The sequence below is a fragment of the Cyrtonyx montezumae genome, unplaced genomic scaffold (genome assembly GCF_038088225.1).
Source record: "Cyrtonyx montezumae isolate F1298 unplaced genomic scaffold, pur_monq_1.0 scaffold_14, whole genome shotgun sequence".
Taxonomy (NCBI): Eukaryota; Metazoa; Chordata; class Aves; order Galliformes; family Odontophoridae; genus Cyrtonyx; species Cyrtonyx montezumae.
In genome coordinates, this window is record NW_027071870.1 from 678,542 (window position 1) to 704,792 (window position 26,251).

Consider the following 26,251-nt stretch of genomic DNA (forward strand, 5'->3'; position numbering starts at 1 on the left):
AAGAAAGAACTGGAATAGAAAGAGGGTGAGAAAGAGAAATCAAGAGGGTGTCAGAGCAATTCTCCCTTCCGTATCAGTGATTACTTGCAGTGATTGACCACTAAATTAGCAACAAGAAAATGAGCAAGATGTTCTCAGCCCTGTACAGCCCACCTGTAACATGAAACCCACTAATCCAGAGTGAAGAACACGCAAAAAGTCAAAAAGACCTCCCTGTGAGATCAAAAGATCTTGAAAGCTTCTGGACTAGAAAAAGGTTGTGCAAGAAGAAAAATTAGAAAGAAAACCCACTACAAAGCATTTCTTTATCTGCCACTACCTGTAGTCACACCCCTCTAGATTATGGATTTTAGGAAGACAGGTGTCAAGAGAAACACAAACACAAAAATGGGATATACATTTCCTAACACGATGATAAAGAGATGTAAAAAAAATACAAATATTGATTGATGAAAGGTCTAATAGAGAACCTGAATTACTCAGTGCCAGCACAACTCCAGCTACCATCATACAAAATCACACGCAGATGTTGAATCACAGAACAGCAACCACGATTAAGGTGACAGCAGAAGCACGGGTGACAAAAACAGTGCCAGGGGTGAATGAGTAGTCAGACTGCTGGCAACCTGCAGATAAAACAGAAAGCCAGGCTTTCACTGGACGCAGTACCCAATCGCATGAAAGCAAACTTCTTTCTCTGCAAGCTCAACAGTAAACCTCCAGTGGCAACGAAGCGCGATAGAGATGTGCTGACAACGCTACTGACACCGGCATATGTTGTCATAATGCCGCTCCAAGCAGACACAACAGCCCCAGGAGCTGCGCTTCTGCAAATGAACCGCCGAGAAGCGAGCAGCACAGCGACCCTGAGGAGATGACAGCGCTGAGCACAGCCCCTCCTTTCCCAGACAGACAGACAGACAGGCAGCACTGCAGTTCCTCGAGGCGACGAAAAGCGGTGGCACTGCGCAGCGCTCGGACAGGGAGGGGCCGCCAAAAGGGGAAAGGGAGAGAGCTCAGGCGACAGCGCGGACATCGCCAAGAGCTGGAAGGGCTTGGGGAGGCTAGCGGAGAAAAAGCCCCGGAGATTCCCTACCGGCTTCCCCCAGGGCTCCACCCCTCCCGCCGACCTCCCCGTCGGTCACCCACCGGCCCGCCACCGCTGCCGCCACTTCCGGCTCCGTGAGTGAACACCGCCACCTCCCCGCGTCGCTCTCCGATGACGTCAGAGGACAGCGTGGAGGCGATTGGCGGAAGCCGAGAAAGCCCCGCCCCGCCGCCGTCCCGTTGCTAAGGGTAACGGGGTCGACTCGTGCGCAGCGCGGGAAGGAGGCTGCCGCCATGGGCGACGTGCATGAGGCGCCGCGGCCGCGCATCGCAGCCGCGCAGCTGGCACAGTACATCGGACGGCCCGTCTGCTTCGTGGGGCGTGTCGAGAAGGTCCGTATGCAGCCCTCCAACCCCCCCCGGGTGGCTCTCGGCGCGGCCTTGCTCGGGGCCGCCTGCATCCGCCCCGCGGGACGAGGCCCGTTTGCCCGCTTCGCCTTTCGGCCGCTGCTGAGCGCGCGGCGTTATTTGTTTTGTAGATCCACCCGACGGGGAAACTGATCGTTCTGTCGGACGGAGGGGGCTGCAACGCAACGGTGGAGCTGAGCGAACCTGTAAGTTAGATTGTTTGGCTTCTGCCTTGTCCGCCGCTTAGTACAGCGTTGTCGGCAAAGCGTTGTTCCGCGGTGTGTGTCCGTCTGAGGGGATTTTATTTGCTTGTACTGCTGTTTGCCTGTAGACGTAGACAGGGATACAGAGATATAGAGATACATAGGCAGTGATACAAATACATGCCTGGCACAGGCTGCACAGAGAGGTGGTGGAGTCTCCTTCTCTGTAGATGTTCCAGACCCGTCTGGTCCCCTACCTGTGCAACCTGGGCTAGGGAGCTGCTTTGGCAGGGGGTTGGTCTCGATGACATCTAGAGGTCCCTTCCAACCCTACAGTTCTGTGATTCTCTTCTATGTATTCTCTTTTTTGTGCCTCCAAGATATGTTCTAATTAAAGGATTATTGTAGTTGTGACACCTTCTGATGACAAATGCTCTCTGACTTCACTGAGTGTGTTGGCAGTGCTTCCATCTGAATGTGTTGTTAAGTACAGGCAAAGTCTAACCCCATTGCTGGGAATGCGCTTAGTGAGTGCTGCTGTGTAAGTGTATAAGGGAGAAACAGGGATGTTCAGAAAGATCATACAAGAGTTAAATATTGGAAGGATGTTACTGAAATAGTGCCACAGTCTTCAGAGGAATATCCTAAAAACCAAGAGGGGAAAAAAAAAAACAAAAAAAAACCCAGCGTGTTCAAGCTAAATGATTTTGCCTGAAGATAACATTTTTAGCCTTATTTTTTTCCTTATCCAACCAAAGGCTTATTACCTAAAAAGTGAATAATTTTGGATACTTCCTGAAACTAGAATTACTGGCATTGCTCTCTGGCATGGATGATACCTCCTCAGCTTTTATAGAGTTCTATAATTTACTAAGTTTTGAATGCAGTTCATTCAAATCTGGATTTTAATTGTCTCTGTGCCCTAGATCAATCTGTTCAGTGTTTAATTGGCATGGTTTCATAGACCTGCAAAGTGCTGTCATCTCTCTGATGCTTCTTCATACCTTTTCTGTGTGAGTACTGAATTGTCTATTACAAAAACTGCAAATCTGTAAGAGGTGCAAAGCTTCAAAGCTTCTGATGTTTTTTTTTCCCATTCCCCGCCCAGTAATAATGTATGTCATGAAACAGAACAGAATCTGTTGTAATGAACAAATCTTCAGAGAGTTCCTAGTTTGAGTGCTGTGCAGTTGAAACAGCAGCTAATTTGGTGATGCTAATTTTATTTCTGATATGTTCTGCAGCTAGATGAAGAGATCTCGGGAGTTCTTGAAGTGGTTGGAAGAGTAACAAACCAGGCAACCATCATGTGCATGTCATACGTCCAGTTCAGGGAAGATAAAAGTCCATTTGGTAAGTAAGGGTATGTGTTATGACAGATTAATTTTGTGTTCTGAACATTCATTCAGTAAATAAGAGAGAACATCATTATCCCTTCCTGTAGACAGGATCATTCTTCAAGCTGTCTGACACAGTGTGGAATATATAAATGGACAACAGAATAGGAAAAATTACACACTCAATACATTGTTTTACTGCCAAACTGTAGGGACTGATTCAAGGCCTAAGCTGGTATAGGTCATTACCATGGTCTGATTGTTTTCCCAGTCTGAGCTACATGGTTCTTGGTCTTCCCTGTCCTGTACTGGGTTTTGTGTGATTGTCCAGTTAGCAGGCCTAAAATTAATCCCTCAGAAATAAAGCAATGAGAATATGGCAGGCTTGGGGAACCGGGGAGCATGTAGGGAACAGAGAACACTCAGTTGTATTGCTTTAAAACGGGCAGTGCTTTAATGCTGCAATTTACTAGTGAGGAATTTAAGTTAAGCTTTTTCTTTTCTTGCCCACTTTCAGATCTGGAACTCTACAATGAAGCACTGAAAATTATTCATGAATTCCCTGAATACTTTCCCTTTGGTACTGGGAGGAACAGTTGATTTTTATTAGACCTTCAGATGTGCAACAGTACCTTGGTTGTCTTGCCTGACAGCATGCTAAGAGTTGCATTAGTTTCCAACTAAGAAGATGCTACTACACATGCTACGTGTGGCTGGTGAAATATATTCTCTTAGAAACTTTCCTTCAAAGTAGCTTAGCAAGAAGCAGAACATTTCTGTGGCTGTCTTACTGTCTGTATATAATCCTTCTATATTCACAAGGTGTGGTCTCTTGCAGGATTTTGTTGTGCTAGAAATTGAAGTTTGTAGGCATCTTTTCCATTGGCTGCAGAGGTTCCAGGACACTTAACGTAAAACATACTGAAGATATTTGGTGGGGTTTTAATGTAAAGATATTTTAAAATTTCATTTGCTTTGATATAAATTTATTGAACACGGGGGGGGGGAAAGATTTATTTTGTGTCTTGATAATGGTCACTTCTCCAATAAAAAAAGATACGACTGTTCAAATACCTGTGGCAGCGTTATGTCTGTCTAGTGCTGTTTTCAGTGATAGATGGTGATCCCTGTTCCATTTTACCTAACACAGGGAATTTAATTGTAACAAAGTGGAGCACAAAGTACTTGCCTTCAGCACTGATGTTAAACAGTTAAGAGATTTAAGTGTCTAATTAGGCTTGGGGATTTCAAGAGCCATTGAGTTACCATCACAACCTTCATTCTTTGTGGATGTCGTGGCAAAGGTACCAAGGCTCTGCTGGCATGTCATGATGATTTTACTCAGATGAACTTCTCCACAGTCCACAGTTCTATTACAGTCCAGACTATTTATCATCATGTGGCAGAAAACACAAAGTTTCAGAAGTTAGATTTAAATATTTAGTTTTAGAGTCCTTATTTAAGAAAATTACTGCAAACTACAGCACTACTCTGATTAGTACACATCATAAGTGAATTGGTTCTTCCATCTGAGTGGATGACCACGTTAACCAAGTGCTGTTTAATTTCCCTCTCACTTAGAAGACTGATAGTTACTGTCATGGGAGGGAAGAAGGACCTCTAAAGTATGAGTCAGCCACATACTGCAAATGAGAACAAGAAGGTTCCTATGGCATGATACCATACTCTGCCCTGTAGTACCATCACCGGTGTACTTTAGTGTTCAGCAAAATTAAATGTCATTGCCAACATCTACATGCTTTTTTTTTACTGACATTTAACTCCTTAGAATTATTCTACCTATGAAAAAGTCTATTTTGTTCGTGTATTGTATGTTCCATAAAATGTTACGTGCAGCTAGTTCTTATCAAGGTTATCTAAGCCCAATAAAATGGGTTCTGCCACTAGATGGCTGTAGCACTTTACCCTAACACAGAGACCATCCTTGGATATGGGATCTTATGAGCTCATATTTGATCACATCTAAGTGATAAATGCTACAGTTTTCCTTTGTCAGCCAGGACTTCTATCCCAGAGCAATGATGCACAGACAAGCAGTATCAAACTGGCTGTGTGGCTTACACTATTAAAGAACTGTAACACATTCTTGCTATAAAAGGAAAAGTAATCCTCAGGTTCTGTATGTACCTAGGAGGGTAACAACTAGGGACATTGCAAGACATTTCCTCCTGAAACATCTAGTGTAGCTGGGAGAATCTTAGTCTGAGTAAGCATAATTGGAAAAAATGGATTTGAGCATAGAAGGGGATCCCTGCTGAGCACACTGGGAAGCACAAAATGCACAAGAGAGCTGTTGGAAATGAGGAGTGGGGGTCTGGGCAGCTCCCACACTGGGCTCCCTTTGGATACAGTGGAGAAGTGAGGTGTTACCAGAAGTTAGTAACTGAGTATTTAATAAATAAGAGGGAGTGTAAGGAAGGCTACCTGCCTTGCTGCAAGGGCTGCTAGGTAGTGTAATCTGCGTGTAATACTGTGTTGGAGTTATAGAGCTGTGTTTTGAGAAACAGTTCTGAAACTGACACTCTGCTCTAGCTGTCCACTAAACTGCAAAGGAAAGAATCATGGAATTGTTTGAGTTGGAGGGGCCCTTAAAGGTCAACTAGTCCAACTCCTGTGCAATGAGCAGGGACATGCACAGCTACATCACATTGCTCAGAGCCCCGTCCAGCCTGACCTTGAATGACTCCAGGGAAGGGAGATCCACCACCTCTCTGTGCAACCTGTGCCAGTGCCTCACCACCCTTACCATCATATTTTTCTTCTTTATATACAAGCTTTGTCAGGTGTCTCCCTCTTTGCCTCATGGTCCTGGCCTGAGCTACACCACCTGGATGCCTGTGCCAGCCTGTGCCTCTCAGTCAGCCCAACCTGCTGCTGTGATTCTCAGCCTGACCTCAGACCTGCCTTGTCACTGTGGACTTGTCTGGGGAGCATTGGACGCTTGGTTGATACTGATCTCTGTCACCAGGACTGCTCCACTCTCCTTGTTTAGGCAGCATGGGACTGTGACCCTTGTAGGTGATGCAAATCATGAAACACTCAAGTCAGTTTGTGCTCATTTGCAAGCCTCCAGTGCATAAGATGAGAAAGTGCTTGTGCTTAATCAGGTACGGGAGGCAAGGACACACTAAGAAATGAAAATAATGTAGTCAGCATGAACCATAAGTTCAAAAAGGAGTTTTGGCAGGCAAAGCCACCTTCATCAATTTAAATATCAGAGTCAGGAAGATAGCAGAAAGCAGTAAATGGAAACATTATCTGCAGATAATGAAATGTCTGCAGCTATACTTTTTGTTAAAAGACAACAGATCACCTCCTCAGATCACAGCTTTACTAATCAAGAAGCAAAATGAAAAGATGATTAAATACACCTCTTAAGAGTTTTTAGAAATAGTGTAATTATCAGTCTGAAAGCTTGAATAGCAATTACAACAGCAAAAGTGGATACTTACACTGGACCAGAATATGTACATATTCATAACCTAAAACATTTCAAAGACATGCTGAATATCAAGGTAGGCAACTAATTTAATGAAATGATAGAAATAGAAACAAACAGGTATAGTCAAGTCAAAAAAGTTGACAGTTTTTCTTATGTAAGAAAAAAAATGAAACATTTTTAAGCAGTTGCATTCCTGGACATTGAATTTATCATGAAAATTTACTGATCAATGGTAGTACAGAGGAATAAAAATATATCCTTTACACTTAGAAATCCTCACTTCCATAAAGCAAAAGTGTTATTGCCCGTGCTTATATAAACAGGGTATCATACATCAACCCCCAGTTTACATTTATTAATGGAGAACATTTTAAAGAGCACTTCAACAGCAACATAAAGTGTGCAAAAATACTGGAAAGAGAAATAAATATTCCAGCAAGGAAAAAAACATTAACCACACCCCCATGATAGTCCAACAACAAATATTAAGTACCTCTCAGACTTTATATTTCTGTCAATTAGGCAAGAATTTCAGATCAGAGTAAGTGGAGCAGATGTAGTACAGAATTCATCAGAAAATATGACCACCAGTCCCAAATGTAGTCATGTACACCCACAATGTTTCTACTTTCTATCTGGTTGGAACTACACTGAGCACTCAGAACCCGTGGTATGTTACAATATATTCTTTTTCAAAACAATAAATTTCACAGTCCTGGCAATGCAGTACCAGTTTATTGCTAGCATTCCATTTAGTATTTCATAGCACGCAAGTATTAAGTAACTCATATACTGCTTCTAATAGTAAATAAACACACACCAAGTAAACTGATGTTATTTTCACATACCTTAAAACAGGTGTTTTTTTTCCTAATATGAATTTTGTTGCCTACGAAATCAAGGACAACAATACTGATTAGCTCCTAGCACAGCATTCCCAAAAAATCACTGACTCTCAAGTTAATAAATACACTTAATTCCAGCTGGTAACATACAAGTTACCACTTTTAGCCAATGACATAAGATGGTGCAGTCATTAGGAGCAGACTGGTGTCCAGCAGTGACCTCAATCAGGATTTACGTAGGTTCACTTCACGCTTCCCAGTGCGTTTCAGAAGTGCTGGAAAATCCTGATTATCCAAAAGTCCCAGATATCCAAATATGCTTGTAGTCAAAGCTCAGTATGTAGTTTAAACCTCAAATATTTACAAGTCTCCAGTCCTTGAGATTTCAGATCTTCACAGTATTATGTTAAAAATAAAACAGTCATATCAAACTTGTTATAGTTTGTCTGCACTCTGCAATGAAGCTGACACACGTGACTTTTCAGAGGACTCTTGTCTAGGATAATCTCCCCAGACTCTTTAGCACTACAATTCACATCAGCTAGGTCACGTAGTTGCATTAAATATGATCTCAAACTGCAAAGGTATTGCTTTACTGTGAACAAAAGCTGAGAAAAGAAAGAAATAATTTTTTTCTTGAAAAATAAAATTACTTTGAATACAATTAATGGTGACACTCCTAATGAACTTACAAGGAAGTGACTGCATTCAAAGCAGTGTGATCAATCAGCAAAAGGAGCCGCAGCATCATTCTGCCATCTTCCTCAGAGCACTTTTTAGCTGTTTACTTTGAAGGCTTACTTTCACTAAACACAACACTGCTTTATTGGAAAACTGATAAAAGGGCCCCAAAGCATTACCTGAACAGTTTGTTCAAATCCTGTGAAATTTCAACAAAGCCTCGAGGCCTCTGAACTACTTACATCCACAGAACGAGGCCCACGTGATACATCCAGAGGCTTATTTCCAGATAATCAGTTCCTATCATGCACAGTCATACACTCATCATTTTACTAATCTGATAGCAATTTATTTTTTCAGTCAGTAAGCCACGGATGACCTCTGTCTAAAATATACGCATGGACATTAGCAGACATCCATTAGAGTTCCTCACATTTTCAAAGAATATTTACACCTGAACAGTCTCTGCTGGAATGAGATTCCCAGTTGTGTCCAGCTGCATACACTTACACGAACAGGCAGACACAGGACACTCAGTATGGTCCCTAGATAGCAATAGCAAAAAAAAAGGAAAAAATATGTAAGATATAGCTAACAAGAATTTTGCAGTCTATAAATTTAAGTACGTGCAGGAACACAGATCTCACAGAAAACAATGTACATAGCACAATTAACCTATTTTTTATATTAAAAAAAAAAAAACAACACAAACTTTCAATTGTAGATACAACAAAGGAGACATGCCCTACTTCAAGTGTTGTGCAGCATGCACAAGTGAAATGCAAAAGATTTTAACATCAACTTACCTGAACCAACTGAGCATATGCCCAGCATGTCCACCATGCCTACAGTTGTGACACCAAGTAAACCAGTTGTTAAACTGGGCTAACTTCTTGTCTTTGCTGAGATCCACTTTCTCATCTGACTTGGATCCTCCTGTGAAGAAACAAACCCATCACAACACAGTAAGCCATTATGTTTCCTTTCTATTTCAGTCTCAGTAACACTATTAGAATGAATTTGGAATTAGGGACTTCAGGTGAACTAGCAGCTCGATTTTAAAAGAGATGTCAATACAATCATTGAAGATACAAAAACTGGTGGAGAATCAAGAATTGTATTGCTTGGCTAGTGTTTCACACCTTATGGACATGCTGATCTTGCCTATTACACTTTGCAGACAGAATCTCTTTCAGTGATGATTTATGTTCCAGTGAATTATGCACCTGTTTTACTGTACATGGGATGTTCTGCTTTAAAATATTCAAGATTAGCAAAATCTCAGTCATGAATTGGAATATTTCAGTAACAAGTCATAACACTGACCAGTGAAAAAACGAGTGATATATATATATATACAGATGATAACTGTACAGCTGCTCATAGCTCATTAACAAGACTGACCTAAAAATATGGAGAAAATTGATTTTATTTAGACCTTGTACAAAGACAAGTCCAAAACATTTAGAACCAAGAGATTCTAGGGATAGTATTTCTCAGCTCTGCCAGCAGAACCCATATGTTCTTTCATGCTTAGTCACAGAGAATATACTACATCACATTTATTTCTTCTTTCAGCTAAGAAGCAATCATTTTACATTTCAAGATTCCTACAGCCTCCCAACAGTGTTTTCTTCAGATGAACATCTTCCACTTTAAATTTTAAAGCTTGTAATACCAAACACCACAATATCCAAATCTTTGTTTCTGTCTAAGCTATGGAATTCTACTAACAGTCTCACTGGAAAAAATGACCACAATGAGGTAACTGTGCACACAGTCTGACACAAAAAGAGACACAGGTTGATTAAATATTGAGTGGGATGTAAATGTGTCCTCTACTACAGTCTCCTGCTCTTTAATTAAAATATTAATATTTACAGTACAAGTACAAATAGAAGGAAAAACTGCAACAGAAGATCTTCCTGCAGGAACTGCTAATTAGGCTTCTAACAAGGACCCTAGCTGAGTAACAAGTATGTTATACCTGGACAACTGGAAACTGGAGTTCCCATATTTATCAAGCACAGCGCACAGCGAGGCAGTGGCTTACGGCAGCCAGGGCAGCTCGTAACTTTTGACTTGGTTGGTGATCCACTGACCCCATACTGGCTGAAACCTCGCCCCTGGTGAGGAATGGCTGAACAGCTGTAAGAGATCGATTTTCCACAGAAATTGCAACTCACAAACACCTAAAAAAAACAGAAGTCCATTTATTTTTCAATTTGTTTCCATTTCTGCTACAATTCCAGGTTATTTGTTCAAGTGAGCGAAGATTTATTGACCAGATATTCTAAAGACTGTGCTGGAAAGTCTTGTGAAGGTATTGCTTATAGACTTGACATGCAGTTCTGAGAAGCAGGCTTCAGTGATGCCCATGTACTTCAACAGCACATAAAAGCATATAAAACAGTACCTCTCTAAACAGTAACAATTTAAGAACATATTAATTTATACATCAGGTAATTAAAGAAATTAAGTTTACTCAGTTTGCAGGCCTTTCCCTCTTTCTACTCAAGCGACCCACTCTAGAGCTCCCAGCACAAGGATCTGCCTCATGATCTTTACCTTATGTCACAAGTTGAGGCATAATTCAAAGAAAAGCAATACTTCAAGCTTTTTAGGAACTATTTATGTTGTTCATGTAAGACAGGAGCAATAAATTGAACTCCTTCTCACTTGGAGCAGTATAGATGGAGTTCTCTTTAAAAAGCTGTGAAGAATACGTGAATTAAAAAACAGCCTTCCTTAGAAATCCTTGTGTCCCCAGTGCTTGTAATGCACATATTAACAGGCATGAGCAAGTAGGAGTTGCTGTGGGCAGAACATTTTGAGTAAAAACAGTACCAGATAATATTTGGATAGGGTGCCAGTTTTCAGTTTAGCTTATGCTCTGAGCTGATAAGGAAAACTGCTATTCACTTCTGACTCATAAGACTTCAAAGTCTTCAGTTCAACTAAAAGCCAATTTGAAATGGCTCTTGGTTCCACTGCCTAGATTCAGCACCATCCTCATCATGACGAAGAACTCAGTAGAGTAAGTATCTGATTTTGTTTTTCGAAATTGGAAGAAAAAAAAACAGTTTCACCAGAAAAAAATGTGGAAACATTACAGATTCTGAAAGATAAGTTTTTATTAGAAATAAAGGGTTAGAAAAAAAAGCACTAAATAATAATTGAAATGGTTCTTCCTAGATTAGAATTTATGTACATTTGTTTACTTCCTTATTCTCATAAAACAGTTAAGTCCTTTTTATGAATAATATATTTAAAAAAAACATAAAAACAACAAATAAAACCACAAAACACTGATTTAGGGTATCCTTAATTGAGATCTTTCTTTTCCTCACAAAAGCCAAGATGCAGACAACAAATCTTTTCTCTTTTTTTTTTTCCCAATTTAAGTAGCACATTGCCTTCCTTTCTTAATTGATTGTTCTTCATACAAGAATCATACTTACCTGAGCTAAAGGTTTTGAACTGGGATCCAGCTTACTTCTGTGGATATCAAATTCTGCACGTTTATGCCAAAACCTCCAAGCATCTAAAAGGTTTCTATAGTTCTCAATCCAGTACTGAACCCTCTCATCTTTAAGTACTTCAGATGGAGAACCCTGAAGAGATAGGAAAAAATGCCAGGCATACACTAAACACGCACAACACAAGATATTCATTTTTCCTACAAAATATGAGAAATAATAATGTCATTTGCATAGAGAAAGATTATATTTGGAAATACTTAAGACAAGTTTGAAAAAAGTTTTCTTCAGTCTGCCTCTCAGTGCTGCTGTTCTCCCAAAAACTCCTATCTGTACAGAAGGACTGTAAATTTCTGCCCCACACCATTATTATGGATACATATGTAGTTAAACACAGCGCTGACAGTAACTCCAACTGTGCCATTAAGGACCAAGATAAGCTCAAAACTAAAATCAAAACCAACATCCACCTAAAGATTAAAACAAAACCTCCACATCACAGCAGTTCTCTACCAAAATCCTGGAACAAGAAAGTGTATTTTGAACCTATCAGAATACACAGCAGTAATAAGCAGAGAAATGGGTACTCTCTGTTCAACTATTTTTGCTTCTTCTGTCTTCCCCTTGCCACGTCCTCACTTTCTCTGATCGAGATAGCTTGAATATACAGGTTCATAGTTAACAGCAGTGTTTCAGATGACTGCACAACAGGCAGGCTATGTGCTGTCAAAATTTACAACAGAACACACTTTTTAGTTCACAAGAATCAGTACCATACTGCCAAAGAAACTATGTTTAGTTGTCTTACATAAAGATTCATTTTTGAGTGAGAAACTAACCTGTAACATGCAATAGCTCGCAGTCTGAACATCACCAGTTCTGTCAACATAACTTTCCATCAAGTCCACACCATCTTTTGTCAGCCCTGTCAACAGTATTCCTTCCAAATTCCCAGCATCTTTCATTTCATTCGTCAGCTTCTCAATAAATCTGTTGAGCTACAAAAATAAAAAGAAATGACTTAACTGTTGCTGTTTGTACATCCCCATGTAATTTAAGGCACACAGCAAAACTTTCTTAAGGTTTCCTTAAGAGTGTCTTTTGCTAATAGTGTACACTGCTTGCTGCATGTTACACAGGAAAACATATACGGCTAAATTCATTGTATACCAAGAATTTAAATATTAATATACTTTGAAACTCCTCATATGAAGCAAAAAGAAAGAGGTCACCACTTCGGTTTGTGTTTGCTGTTTTTCTTTTTTTCTTCTCACTAAATAGGCTCCAGCTACAGTTTGCTTGAACGTGTAACCACAGACTTACCTGAGCATCATTGAGGAACTTGCAAGCAAATGCCACTCTGTCTCGTACTGCCACGTTATTTTCATACTTCGAAGAGAAAAATGGGAATATCACCAACAAATACCAACTTTTAGTTTTTTAATGCACTGCTTCTAAAAGTCAGATCATTTATCTTATTGTATAGCTAATATTATGAATTTGATTATGTACAAAGAACCTGTTGTTCTCTAAGTAAGGATTAAATATGTTACTTGAGATGCTCCTGGCCACCTCTCGGCCTCCTCTTCTCCACCCTAGACAAACCAGGTGCTTTCAGCCTCCTCTCACAGGCCACACCTTACTGCACTATTACCAGCTTTGGTGCCTTCTCTGGATCCTTTCAGGGACCTTAACATTACTTTTCATATTGTGGAGCCCAGAAATGCACACAACATTTAAGATGAAGCTGTACCAGCACTAGATGCAGTGGGATAATCACCTCTTTTGACTAGTTGGCTGTGCTGTGTTTAATGCTACTCAAAATGCAGTTTTCCCTTGGCTGCCAGGGCACACTGGTGGCTCGTGCTGAATTGTACCAGTACCCCCAAGTCATCTCCTGCAGAGCTCCTCACCAGCCACTCATCCTCCAGTTTCTGTCTTTATCCAGCATTGCTCCATCCCAGGAGCAGACCTGGCATTTTCCTTTGTTAAACTTTTTGCTGTTGCTGATGGCCCAGCACTCCCATCTGTTTGGATCCATTCGCAAGGTCTCTCATCCCTCCAGATGGTCAGCAGCACCTCGCAGTTAGAAACTATCAGCAAACTTGCTGAGGATGTACATCTTGCATCCAGATTGTTAACCTCTCTCCTGCTTTTTTCCTCCCTGTTTAAATTATTTTGATGACATTTCTAATGGCTTAACCATTCCATGCTAAAAAAGATAAATAAAATCCCCTAAGAACTGTGTGAATGACTGCCTCTGAATATTTTCATGTAGTTTTCACATTGACACAGTGTTTACTAATGCAAGAACTCTGTTTAGAAGACATTAAGTGAGAGCATCAGGAGAAAATTATACATTCTAACCTGATTAATTCATGGAGTTTGCAATACTTCCCCAACCTCTGAGTGTATATATGCATACCTGTCATTTAAAGAAATTTAACATAAGTTTACTCACCAAAACACCATCATATGAACCAGACTCGCTTGTCAGGAAAGCAAACATAGCACACAGGTAGGGATTGTTCAGCTGCAGTCTTAGAGTACTGCACATTTCTCTCCAAAGCGAGTTCTTCTCATCTGTGTAGCCTGATAGAGCCATTGCTACTACGTTAAGGTTCAGATCACCTGGTTTATTGAAAGAAATATATATATATTTAAGTTCAGGATTTTCAAAAAAGGACGGTTTGATGTTTATACATTTCCTAAAATCATTAAATTTATTTCATCTAAATATACTTCTGTCAGAAAAAAAAATCAGTTTTCTTTTTTTTTGATTCAAACACAGCCAATCCCTGTTCTGAACCTTCCCCCTGCCCAAAAAATGTGCACATCTCCCCCGACCCAGAAAAGGGCAACATTAAGGAAAAAAGAACCTTAACAGTTCTCTTCATGTCTTCATCTACTGCTTTAGTGCCAAGTCATTATTTTAAATATAAGAGAATACAGATGCAAATCAGAGTCCCAGGAGGAATACTAGCTAGGAAATAGCACCACTTCTTAGCTCTAAAACCATTCAATTTACCTTCATACATGGTAACTTTCCCAAACAATATTTCAGAACTGATGTATCCTGTAAACTCTGAATATTTTATTTCAGTTGTTCTAGCCACTGTGCTGGCAGAAAGCTGCATACAGCCCAACTGAAGCAGACATACCTGACCTCTGAACCACCTGCAATCCCATTAAAAGAAAAAAACCAAACCCACTACTTGTGAGCGTAACACTTTCCATGGTATGTATCAATATATGCAACATGCTTTAATTACATTGTAAGGCATACAATAGTCTGAGGAGTGAAAAGATGACGATTTGTCAGAGGTTGAGGCTCCAATACAGGCAATTCAAGTGCCATAAAAGACATCAGACGTATTTTCCACACCACCTTCCAAAATCCTGTTTACAGAAACATCTACTCAGGTGATGCAACTCCAAAAGAAAAGACATGAAACACAATACGAACCTTTTCCTGAGGAAGCACCTTTGTTTAGGATTTGTATTGCCCGCCGTATGTCCAAATTGAATAGTGCTACAGCAGCAGCTCGCTCCCAGTCTCCTTCCTGTTCCAATGAATTCAAAAAAGGTTCCACATCTAAGTCTGTTCCCTTCTTTATCCACCCACAGAGCTGCAAAGCCAAGGATCTCTCCTCACTCAAATACTGAATAATATCTGCCTGTCTATCAGATCCACTCCTGCTGTGCCTGAGGTTCTCTGTTGTTCCTAAAATGGGAACAATATGTTAAATTATGCTTAAGCCACGATTTAAATTGCAACTGCAATGCTTTGACTTCAAGCATAAAACAGAACATAAAAGCCGAGTATCTTACTTTACTACCAAATCAGAATCACTAATAACTACATGGTAAAGAGCAGCAGACACAAAATGATTTTATTCTGATCTCCTCTAATTCATACATCTAAACTTGACACTTACACCCTAAGTGTGTTTCTTTCCTCTTCATCCTAATATTTAGGAGGCTCCTTTTACCAAGACAGGATTGATCGGTGTGTTCAGCTTGAAAATACAGTCAAGCACCTGCTCTACTAGTTCTCTTCTCAGCAAGCATCAATGTGCTAGAAACTTTCCCACCACTCAAGAGTTGTCTTTGCTCCAAACAGCTTAAGTATTAATAAGCCACTTAATGAATAGAGAGGAAAAGATTCAAATAAGAATCCCCTAAAAAAGAGGCATAATGTAATACACAAGGAATGACTGCCACATAAAAACAGGTAGCTCCTTTGAACATACAAATGTACTTTGGCTACGGTAAAGTCAGCTTTCTAGAACTACACTCCCATGCAGAACTTTGAAAAATACAACAAATAGTTATGCAGGGAACAAGACTTTTTGGTGTCATAATCAACAATTAAATGTTCAAAATAGTTCAGTTGAAGTTCTGCCTCTGAGGTTATTCTGTTCTTCTGATGATCTTCAAAGAAAACAAAACATTCAGGAAATTACTGTAATATAAACTGTTCACTTACGTTTCTATATTTAAAATATACATCAAAACACAGACTGATTTATTTTATGTACTTCTATAACCTCTTTCCACAATTTTTAAAGACAAACACGAGTGCTTTGTTTTGTAAATACACTGTAATATAACTTATCAAAGTTGGAACATCCTTACCCAAAGACGACTTCACAATTGACTTAATGCCAGCATAAACTAAGGGACCTTTGTTTCCCGTAAGTTTTTGATCCATATCTTCTGTATACTGCTTCATAAGTATTTACACGTATAGGAAGCTTAATTTTTTTCCGCAGACATTGAAAAAAACTTTTAAAGTTAAAACTCATATTCTATTAATGTTGGCCTTTTACAGGACATTGCATTGTATTCAGACTTTCACACATTTCATATAACTGGTTTACACAAAGAGGGTGTACTACTTCTCTAAAATATAAACCGTGGTAAAATAAAGGATATAGTGCAGAGTGTACCAAAGTGATTTCAGCTGAGGATCTTCATTTCCAGCTAGGAGGTGATTTCTCCAAACTTGCTCAGTATCAAGACCATACCTTGATAAAGCTCGGAGCCGCATTTTGGTTGCTATATCCTTTTCCAAGGAGCTGGCTTTTCCTTCTTCCGTACACTCATATAAATGTCGCCCACAAGCCCACATCAAGGATGTCACTGGACTCCACGCCAGAGAAATTCTCTCAAAGACTGTGAAGTCAGACATAGTTCTATTGGGAGTCACTACCACCATTCGATTTTGACTTGTGGGATGCCAGGCAAACGAGGCAATGTAGTTTTCACATGGTTGGACACTCCTTTCGATTATTGTAGGCTCAGTTTCATCTCCAATAGGAGTGGGAGTATGCTGCATGTCATACAGCCTAATGATATTACTATCCCTTGTTAAAGTAGCTAACAGTCCAGTTCTTGTTGGACACCATGCAACTTTTGTTAAAGGTTTTGGTTGCTCCGTCAAGGTCAGAACAGGCTTTTCAAACTTTCTTAAATCCCATATGGCAACTTGGCCTTCATAGAAGGAAGCTACACGATCATGGAAATATGGATCAACAGTCACTCCTTGGACAGCCTTGGTATTTACAAATATTTTTTGGCTTGTATTCCTCAGATCAAAGATAGCCAGATTACGATGCATTCCAGCTAAAAGAAGCTTCTGATCCCGTGGAAGCCAACAAAGGGAGAGACAAGCATCATTCTGCCCTAACTCATAAAGTGGCTTTGTTACTACCAGTCCTGCTTCTGGATCTCCTGTTGAAAGTCTGACTTTCTCTGCAGCAACTGCAGTCTCTGGAGCATATTTGCTACTGATATCCCAGATCAATACTGAAAAGTCAGCCCGATGTTTATCCAATCCAGCAGCAAGCCAATTACTATCTAGTGGGTTCCATGCTAGGGTGTTGCATTGTCGTGCATGCTTGGGAACAAACTCTTTCCCAATCAAATCTTTAGATTTTGAGTTGTGATCTTGACCAAGGCTTGTAAGCACCACTCGACCATTGGCCTGTCCAACAGCAAGAAGACATTCAGGATCATACTTGGGATACCAAGCCACACATTTCATATATGGCGTATCTGAATTTATTGACAATAGTGTGGCTGTAGTTTCTTCTGATAAACGCAAGGACCCCGCTTTGAGTTCTGAACTTACAGCAGATTCAATGTGATAAAGGCTCAATTCTGAGTCACACACAACAAAACGGTCAACGTGGTGCGGAGCCCAAAGAATATCGGGTTTGGAGCCACTCATGTTTAGGGTAAGTTCACAAACAACTTAAACTCCTGTAGGAAGATTCTGTCGATATCCATTCATACGAAAACTGTTGAGAAAACGATTTGCAGGAATGTTATCAAAAGCCAAATTCCTTCGTCATCTCAGACCATCATTAAAAAAACAGGAATATTGTTCTGTATTACTTTTAGCTCAAGTTTACCGTGTGCATACATTTCAGGCCAAGAGCTGAAGCACTCCTTGTATTACATCACTTTCCCCATGACACGCCCTGTTTTCACTAAGATATACCGAGGCAGAAACCAACATAGCCACCTACAAATTAACAGCTGTGTGTTTACCACCTCCATACCAGTATTGTTTTTTTATTATGGAAGACAGGATTAACTGAAACATGATGCAGCATGATGCATGGGTGTGCTGCCAGGAAAGGGCCACTCCCTAAAACACGCAGTAGAAAATGCTTCTGCTGAATTGAAATGCACTAATTCACAGATACTAGAGTCTGCCTGTCTTGTCTGAAGTCTGATCTATAACCTACAAAGGCTTGAAGACTTCTATAAAGCTTTACACATCTCATCTCATTCTGCTGCTCCCAGTTCCACCTTCTGCCCCAGCGTCACCAGGACTCTGCATGTGGCCTAACAGCACACATACACTCACACCACTGCTAGTTCCAACGATACTTGCAGCAGTACGGCCAGAGTCCTTTACACACTCCTACGTACAAAGGAAATGACCTTGGAATTCCTACGAGGTTTTCTTACAGCTGAGAAAATGATGTACTGTATTGGGAAAGGACAGAAGAAAGCATCAGTTGCTGCTTCCGGGCCTCGTTTCCACGCCCGCCGTCTGCTCCTAGCGCTCCCCTCCTCCTCCTGCCTCAGCCCGGCTCCTGCCCGGTCCGGGACCCGGCCTGCCTCACCGCTGCGCGCTGTGCAGAAACGAGGAGGCCACAGGGGCCTGCAGAGACACCGGGGCCAGCGGGAATGAAGAGCAGCAGCCAACCCCCTTCCGTCCCCATGCGTGGCCGCCGCTCACCCACCCGTGGACGCTGCGACACCGCCGTGCCACGACCCGCGGCCAAGCGGCGCCTCCGGCCGCGGGGACAAGCGACGTCCGCGCTCCACTTCCGGCTGCGAGGCGGTGGGGAAGGGATAACTGCCGCACTTCCGGCGCGCGGTGAACGCCATTCCGTAGAGCTCTTTCCGGTGGTCGAAGGCGCGCTCTCACTTCCGGGTTAGGGATATTGGGGTGATCGGGGCGGTGACGTCACGCAGCGCCCCGCCCCTTGGAGGGCTGCCTGTGCTGCGTGTCTGCTGCAGATAAGCAGATAATGATATATGAAGGGTGGAGGATTTCTTTTTAAAAAATCATGCTTTTAACCCTCCAAAAAAACCCATCCACGGTAGCACCCTCTTAATTGTTTTTGTATCTTCAGGGAGAGCAAGGCTCCCCTGTTCTTTAATGTTCTCCAGGACTCCCTGCCACAGGAAGTCATGAGCCTAAGGGAATTGGTTGCAGTATGTTTATCTGAATCTAACAAACTACAATCTTAATAAACATTCTCCTTTTCCAGTGCATCAAATTCAACTTCCTAAGTTTTGAAACAAAAAATGATGTGATTCATAGGTTTTCGTGTTTGCACAAGGTGGCATTCCAAGCTAAATAATGATTCCAGCTGTTGGCTTCTACTGAGTTGTACTTTCAAAAGGGCCAAGTTTCATTTTTGGAAGTGGAAATCACATTCTTTGTGAAAATATAGCAGCTTTTCCAGTAATAATGGTCATCTTTACAAACTCAGCAATGGTTTTGATAAATAAAGCAGGCTAAAATTTATGGAAAAAATAAGAGTAATTCAATTAGAGTAGTATACCATATATCAAAGGCAAAATTGGCGGCCTATATCTTTGTGCAGATTTCACAGCCCATTCATTCTTCAGCCGTCCACTTCCTTTGGTACTGTTGAAGTCAGACATACTGACTTGTTCCCATCTGTTTTCAGTAATCACCTACAGTTTCTCGTTGCAACAAAGATGAGGTCAGTTTGTACATTCTTAACATTTTCCCACAGTAAAGTACAAGAAATTAGGTTAGTTAATACTTGCAATAATTGCATTAGCTAATTTTGATTTTAAGAAGAAATGTTTTAGGTGTGAAGGAATTAGCAACTTAAGTATCTGGTATCTTACATATTTCTTGAGACCTCATGATAGTGCAAGCACACCATTGAATTACAGTGTAATTAGTAAGGACACATGTTGCCTTTTGTCAGGTGGCTGTGAGAGTGTGAGCAGAGAGGTGGTAGATGAGCCCCTGCAAATGTTGATATTGGAGCATTACACAGAGAACAGGTTTCTCTAATGCAATAATTTGAAGAACAGTTAGCTCACATGTATTCCAGAGTGTCACAGTTAGGTTGTCATTTGAATTCTCTGAATAACCCAAACTCTACTTACTTCAGCAGGTTGTATTATTTTGCTGATAATTTCATTGATTGATTTGAGTGACCATTGACTGTAGGGCACAGAACATCAGGTCCTGAGGCTCCTTGTCTGGATATCTAAAAGAAGAATATCTGAAATGAGTATTTAGTTCATCAGGATCAGACAAGAATGAAGGAGTGGAATCATTTATTCCAGGAGATATTCTCTCTCCTGAAGCCTAGCATCTTAGTCTTTTACTGTCTTAGTATTTAGCTTTCACCTTCTATTACAAGGGTATATATGTTATACATGTAACAGAAGGCTTCTTTTATGTTATTAATATGTCATTTATGTTTTACAGTAGCCTTGTTTACTAATTGTGTTCTGATTAAAGGCTGAATGAGACACCCAGACTTAACACAGTGCATAATCATGTAGATACACCAGAGGGCAGAATTTAGATGGCACAAATAATATCTCTTTTATTTTATATTTTACACACATTAAACTGAATTTAACTCAGCAACTAAACGATCATTTGCTTGGTATATTGCGGTCTTACTTTTACAGACTGTACGTTACATAATGTGTGAATAAGAATGTCACTGAATTAAGATACCTCAGGCATTAGGAGAGCTGGGTTTTTTTAGACCTGTTTAAACTGTGTACTTCAAATTGCATCAGTTAGCTGTGTTTTGTAACTGAAAAAAAATCTACAGTGTATTCTAGTGACAGTTGTCATTCTTACTGTGTGAAGAACATAATGGAGAAAAAATGTAAATTTAGGACATTCACATTTGGTTAATTGATGAAGCAGAACTGAAACATCTTTTGACATATTACATTCTTGTACTGTACAGTAGTCACCTTCTTTCTTGGTTTTATAGATCTCATTATATTTGCATTCAGTTGTGGCTATCCAAATGAAAGAACTGTAGCCTACTTGACTCTTCATCCAGAAGCTCTCTCATCTTCGTCACCTCTGTTTCTTTCTATTTCTTCTGTGCCACTTGAGTTGCAGTAACTCAAATATCACATTATCTCAGATCATGAACAATAATGTAAAATTTATTGACCAACATCTTATTACCTCCTATTTCAATCTGGTAGGGTTATCTACCTTGATAATGGAGTTCTGAGAGGTGAAGTGTGAACTTAAAGGTCACTGGCTACAGTGGATACAATGAGCTACTGTGATGCATAGGGATAAAGTGCCTACACTTCCAAAGAGTTTAAAGCTTTTCTGTTTAAGTTATGCCCAAAGGGATTTACAACTTGTGATCTATACATTCATTTGCCAATTTAAAATGTACAAGGGCTGCTCTGCTCTGAAAGTAATGCCTCTTATTTTGGCCCTCTTGTGCTATTGCACTGCTTGCACAGTCTTAAATACATCTAATGTAATCAGGACATCTTGTTTAGATCTTAACCTATTGATTTCTTATAAAGGGTGAAAGAGGAGAATGTGAATCCCCAGGAATAAAAGGAGAAAAAGTAAGTACAGTTTTTATTTAAACTATTGCACACTGAAAAACACAGGACATATTTATAAAATAGCTTGCAAAGATTACCATAAAAATTGATCTGCTTATAATTCTCTGGTATTAGATGTATATTTGCATTAAAGATACCATTCATAGAAACCAAACACCCTGTTCACCATAATCTTTTTTTTCCACTTTGCTGAAGAAACGTAATGGTATGCTTAAATTAAAGGTTATCCTAACTGATCCCAGGTGCTATGTACAGAAGACTGTGGTACTGTAACAGGGTTAACCGTTTTTTGTTTGTTTGTTTGTTTTTTATAAACATTTTTACTCAAATATATGAAGTTACTTATATTACAGTGGAAGCAGATTCTTATGCAACCTGAGCAACTTTAAGAAGACATCCACTAATCCACCTGTGCTGATTTGTATTAACACCTCTATCTATTACTTTCTTTTAATCTGAAGTATAAAATTCATACAGTTGAATGTGGAGTTCATCTGGATTTTATAATCTGAAAGATGAAAGGACAGTGCAGTCCTGGTGGAGATAAACATGTATGCTGAGTTCACATAAGCAGGCTTGTGCAAGTACTACAAACCAATGATTTATGATTAGATACCAGCTGGACTACAGGTAATGATTCACTCAGAACATTTCTTCTATTTTAATATCCATGTTATGCTTATCTTTGTCTAAGATGAAACTGAAATGTTTGTGGTTCCAGTCATCTGCTCTGTAATGATGAATTACAAGTAGAAATAAGGAAATATTTAATGCAGAAGTATTTGTTACAAAGAAAAAAGAATATTATAATAAAATAAAAGGTCATGTGATCCTTAAAGAAGCTTGGGTTCAAAATGGCAGCAAGCAAGTCCAAAAAGGCTGAAATATCATTAAAGAATGTGAAAGAGTTGATCCCTCTGAGGAATAAAAAAATGTCATTACTTCTTAGCTTCTTTATCCAGACAATACCTGAAAAACAGCATGAAGTTATGTGAAATGTCTGCTAAGATCAAAAGTACTTGTCCAGAAGCTGGCATAGAACATAATCAAATTAGCCAAATAGATGTAGAAACCATATGCCAGTGCTGTTGGAAATGTTCTTGATTCATTTTTGTTGAGGACAGTGATGAAAAGAAGTTTGACATCTGTAGAGGATTAGGGATTATGATGTATTTAGTGAACTAAATTTCTACTTCTGCAATTCTCAGCTTCACATTCTGAATGGTAGATTATTATTTATTTTTTAATGAAAGTTACCTCTGCTGAACAAAATCATCAGAAACAGAGCAGATATGGCAAAGAATAACTTCAATAATGTGAGCTGGTTTTTTGAACTGTAGTGATGGGTACTGAAGCATAATTGGCAGTATTGTCTGATTTGAAAAATGTCCATTCCTTACTACCACCCCCAGCTTTCCAGTCTCACTAGTGAGGCTGACTCCAGTAGAGGTTTTGTTCCTGTCATTCTGAGTTTCTTTAGAAGCTAATCAAGCTTGAAATGCAGGAAGTTTTTGTTCAGTTTTAAAATCTAAGTTGACTCCAATCATGTTTGTGTTTCAACAAAGGTTAACTATCATCACATCAAAATATTGTTTGTGCTCTCCATTTCTTCTGTAGCTTTGTAAAACGAACCAGAACTGAGTGGGGCTGTCTGCTCTCTGGCAAGCAGCCACCAGCCTGGAAGCTAATCCCTAGGTACAGAGAATTGCTAGAGCTTCTGAATGTGTGTGTGACAAGAGTGTGGCTGCATAGTTGTCACTGCCAACATTGTCAGGGCTATTGGAGGTTCAGAATGTGATGTGCTGATTGTTGACTGAAAATACAGTCTGGTGACTGAAGAAAAAACAATGAAACAGAAAGATTTGTGAGCAATCTGCAGTACCAGTTCCTAGTAAGGAATCTCTAAATGAGAAAATAGTAGCTAATGGAATAATAAAATATGGCATCTTGGATTTTTGCAAACTATTAGTGTGAATCTCCCTTCCCACAGTTTGAGTTACTGAGGCTGTTAGCTGAAGTTATTATGATATTAGCACCATAATGTTTTTTTTTAAGAATTCTATATCTACTATATGGCTGGAATCTGAATTTCAGGATCTATGGCAAAGAACAACCAATTAACCAAATAGTCATGACGTTCAATAGCCACCCATAATGTTTCTTCTATAAGAGAAGTGTTTTAGCCATGTACTGAAAATTGAATTAACTGTTACTGAGTACAGAATGAAAACAGTACTACTGTTAAGAGTGAACAGACTTACTAGAAAATACTTGAACAGAGATACACTGTAGTTTACTTTGAAGTCGGTAATTGCAATTTCTTCTTAATCTGACAATTTTTTCTTAGGGTTTGGAAGGTCCTTTTGGCCCTAGGGGACCTCAAGGACCTCAGGTAAGGAGGTAAAGATATCAAATAGAAAGAAAAGGTATTATTTTCTCTAAGTTTCTACTAACCTGTTAGCTCTGTAGAAAGCAACACACTTGGTACCTGAGGTTCCAAGTCAGCAGAGTCTGACAAAATTTGTCTTCTAAAAATAATTTTCAAAGTAAAAAATCTTGGCTGCTCGTGATTGAAGCTTCTCGGAGATGAGTAGTGTTTTCCATCAATACAGGTCTCTTCTTGACCTTAGTGTAAAATCATGGCCAGTCGTACCCACATACAGTGCATGTGTCTCGGAAAACTGATCATGGTCCTCCTGAAATATAAAAGAGACAGAAAGACAGAAGGATGTTGGATATATTTAAGTCTGACATGATTAATTAAGGACACAGGAAAAGAATCAGAGAAAATGTTGGTCTTATTAGGAGCAGGTATCACTGATCAGTGATCATTTATTTGTTTGCTATTCAGGAGTCCAAGTCTTCCTCTTCTCTCTTTGCCGTTACTGAGACAAGTTACTGCTATGTTTGTGTGTTTATACTTGGTCTAATTTCCTCAAAAAAAACCTGGTACTTGACGTGTGAAAACACCTCCTTTTTGGTGGAGAGGTCTCAAGCAGTTATGAGATTCTCCCACTATATCCATAACTTGTATGGAATGATGACTGCTAGCACTTGTCCATTCACTTCTCTACTGAATCTGGTTCTGGGCTACATGAAAGAAAACATTATGTGGACATTTTTTCCATGATGTTGAGTTCTGGACAGTTAGTCCTAAATGTCATTTTTAATATTTTTAAATGATGTTTTTCTGCTTTCCTTTTGTTTAGCAGTGGAGATGAAATACTGTTACAGATACATTAATTACTATTTTATGCTATAGTAATATAGAACCTCAAAATCATCTAGTTCCAATCCCCACTCTTATAAGCAGGGACACCTCCCTCTAGACCAGGTTGCTCAAAGTCTCATCCAGCCTGGCCTTGAGTACTTCCAGGGAGTGGGCATTCACAACCTCACTGGGCAACCTGTTTCAGTGTCTCACCACCCCCACAGTGAATAATTTCTTCCTAATACCTAGTCTAAGTTTACTCTCTTCCAGTTTAAAACCATTTATCCTCGTTCTGTTGCTACCTGCCCTTATGAAAAGTCCATCACCAGCTTTCCTGTAGATCCTCTTCAGGTACTGGAAGGCCACTATAAGGCCCCCCAGAGCCTTCTCTAAGCTGAAGAGCCCCAGTTCTCTCAGCCTGTCCTTGTAGGGGAGGCGCTTCAGCCTTCTGATCATCTTCATGGCCCTCCTCTGGATCTGCTCCAACAATTCCATGTCCTTCTTGTACTGGGGACTCCAAAACTGGACACAGTACTTCAGGTGGGGTCTCACAAGACAGAGTAGAGGGCCAGGATCACCTCCCTCATAGTTTCATAGGTCCATAGGTACATTAGGTTGGAAAGGACCTACAAGATCATCTAGTCCAACCATCCTCCTATCACCATCCCTACCCACTAAACTACTAACCCACTACCCCCGACCTGCTGGTCACATTTCTCTTGATGCAACCCAGGATACAGTTGCCCTACTGGGCTGCAAGCGCACATTGCCAGCTCGTATTGAATCTCTCATCAGTCAACACTCCCAAATCCTTCTCCTTAGGGCTGCTCTCAAGCCATTCTCTGCACAACTTGTATCTGTGCTCATGATTGCCCCAATATACATCATGATATACATAATATACATCCTTTACTTGATGCACAACAGTGTCATCATGGTATGTAGACATTGCTTTGTTGGGACCTGCGGCCTGTGCTCCATCTGCGTCCCCAGTCATCAGAGCAAGGAGCATTGGTTTAAAAAATGTAATTGATTTTAGATCATAATTATAAAATCTTGAGAATGAGATTTTAAAGTCATTTTATATATTGCTTATATACTGGAAAAAACTCCAGACAACTTTAAAACTAGTAGAGGTGTAAGGTTAGTTACACTGAAAATAGATCGTTTGGAGATAATGACTACAGCTTGTAAAGCAAAACCAATTGGATATCTGATTAATGTAGACAGTCTTATGATTTGCAAACCTGTCGCAAATTGCCTTATGTAATTAAATATAGTTATCTTTCCCATGAGACAGCTATTAACATCACTCAGTACAGAAATATCTTTTATCTATCAGCTTGAAAATGTAGAGTCTAATGACAAATATATTTTACCACAGGAGACTAAATTCATTCAGAGCAATCTGACAAAGATGCAATATTCATATTTTGTTTC

General features: G+C 39.9%; 2 protein-coding genes across 3 annotated transcripts; one reads left to right on the forward strand and one right to left on the reverse strand.

Annotated features, from left to right (window-relative positions):
• The first annotated feature begins 1,273 nt into the window (after positions 1–1,273).
• Positions 1,274–4,431, forward strand: RPA3 (replication protein A3). Its single transcript, XM_065731552.1, has 4 exons — positions 1,274–1,440; positions 1,587–1,661; positions 2,903–3,011; positions 3,513–4,431. Exons 1-4 carry the CDS (start codon positions 1,342–1,344, stop codon positions 3,593–3,595), a joined length of 366 nt encoding a protein of 121 aa, XP_065587624.1. The 5' UTR covers positions 1,274–1,341; the 3' UTR covers positions 3,596–4,431.
• A 3,692-nt stretch (positions 4,432–8,123) lies between these two features.
• MIOS (meiosis regulator for oocyte development) lies at positions 8,124–18,823 on the reverse strand. Of its 2 annotated transcripts, none has more exons than XM_065731229.1 (11): positions 18,726–18,823; positions 16,402–17,768; positions 16,102–16,200; positions 14,930–15,187; positions 13,925–14,094; positions 12,787–12,852; positions 12,303–12,461; positions 11,446–11,598; positions 9,972–10,176; positions 8,791–8,920; positions 8,124–8,529 (listed from the first exon to the last, which is right to left on the reverse strand). In XM_065731229.1, the coding sequence occupies exons 2-11, from the start codon at positions 17,696–17,698 to the stop codon at positions 8,433–8,435; spliced, it is 2,634 nt and encodes an 877-aa protein (XP_065587301.1). In that variant the 5' UTR covers positions 17,699–17,768; positions 18,726–18,823; the 3' UTR covers positions 8,124–8,432. The 2 variants fall into 2 exon arrangements, with proteins under 2 accessions (XP_065587301.1, XP_065587302.1); XM_065731230.1 differs by having other exon boundaries at positions 18,722–18,823.
• Between the last annotated feature and the right edge of the window lie 7,428 nt (positions 18,824–26,251).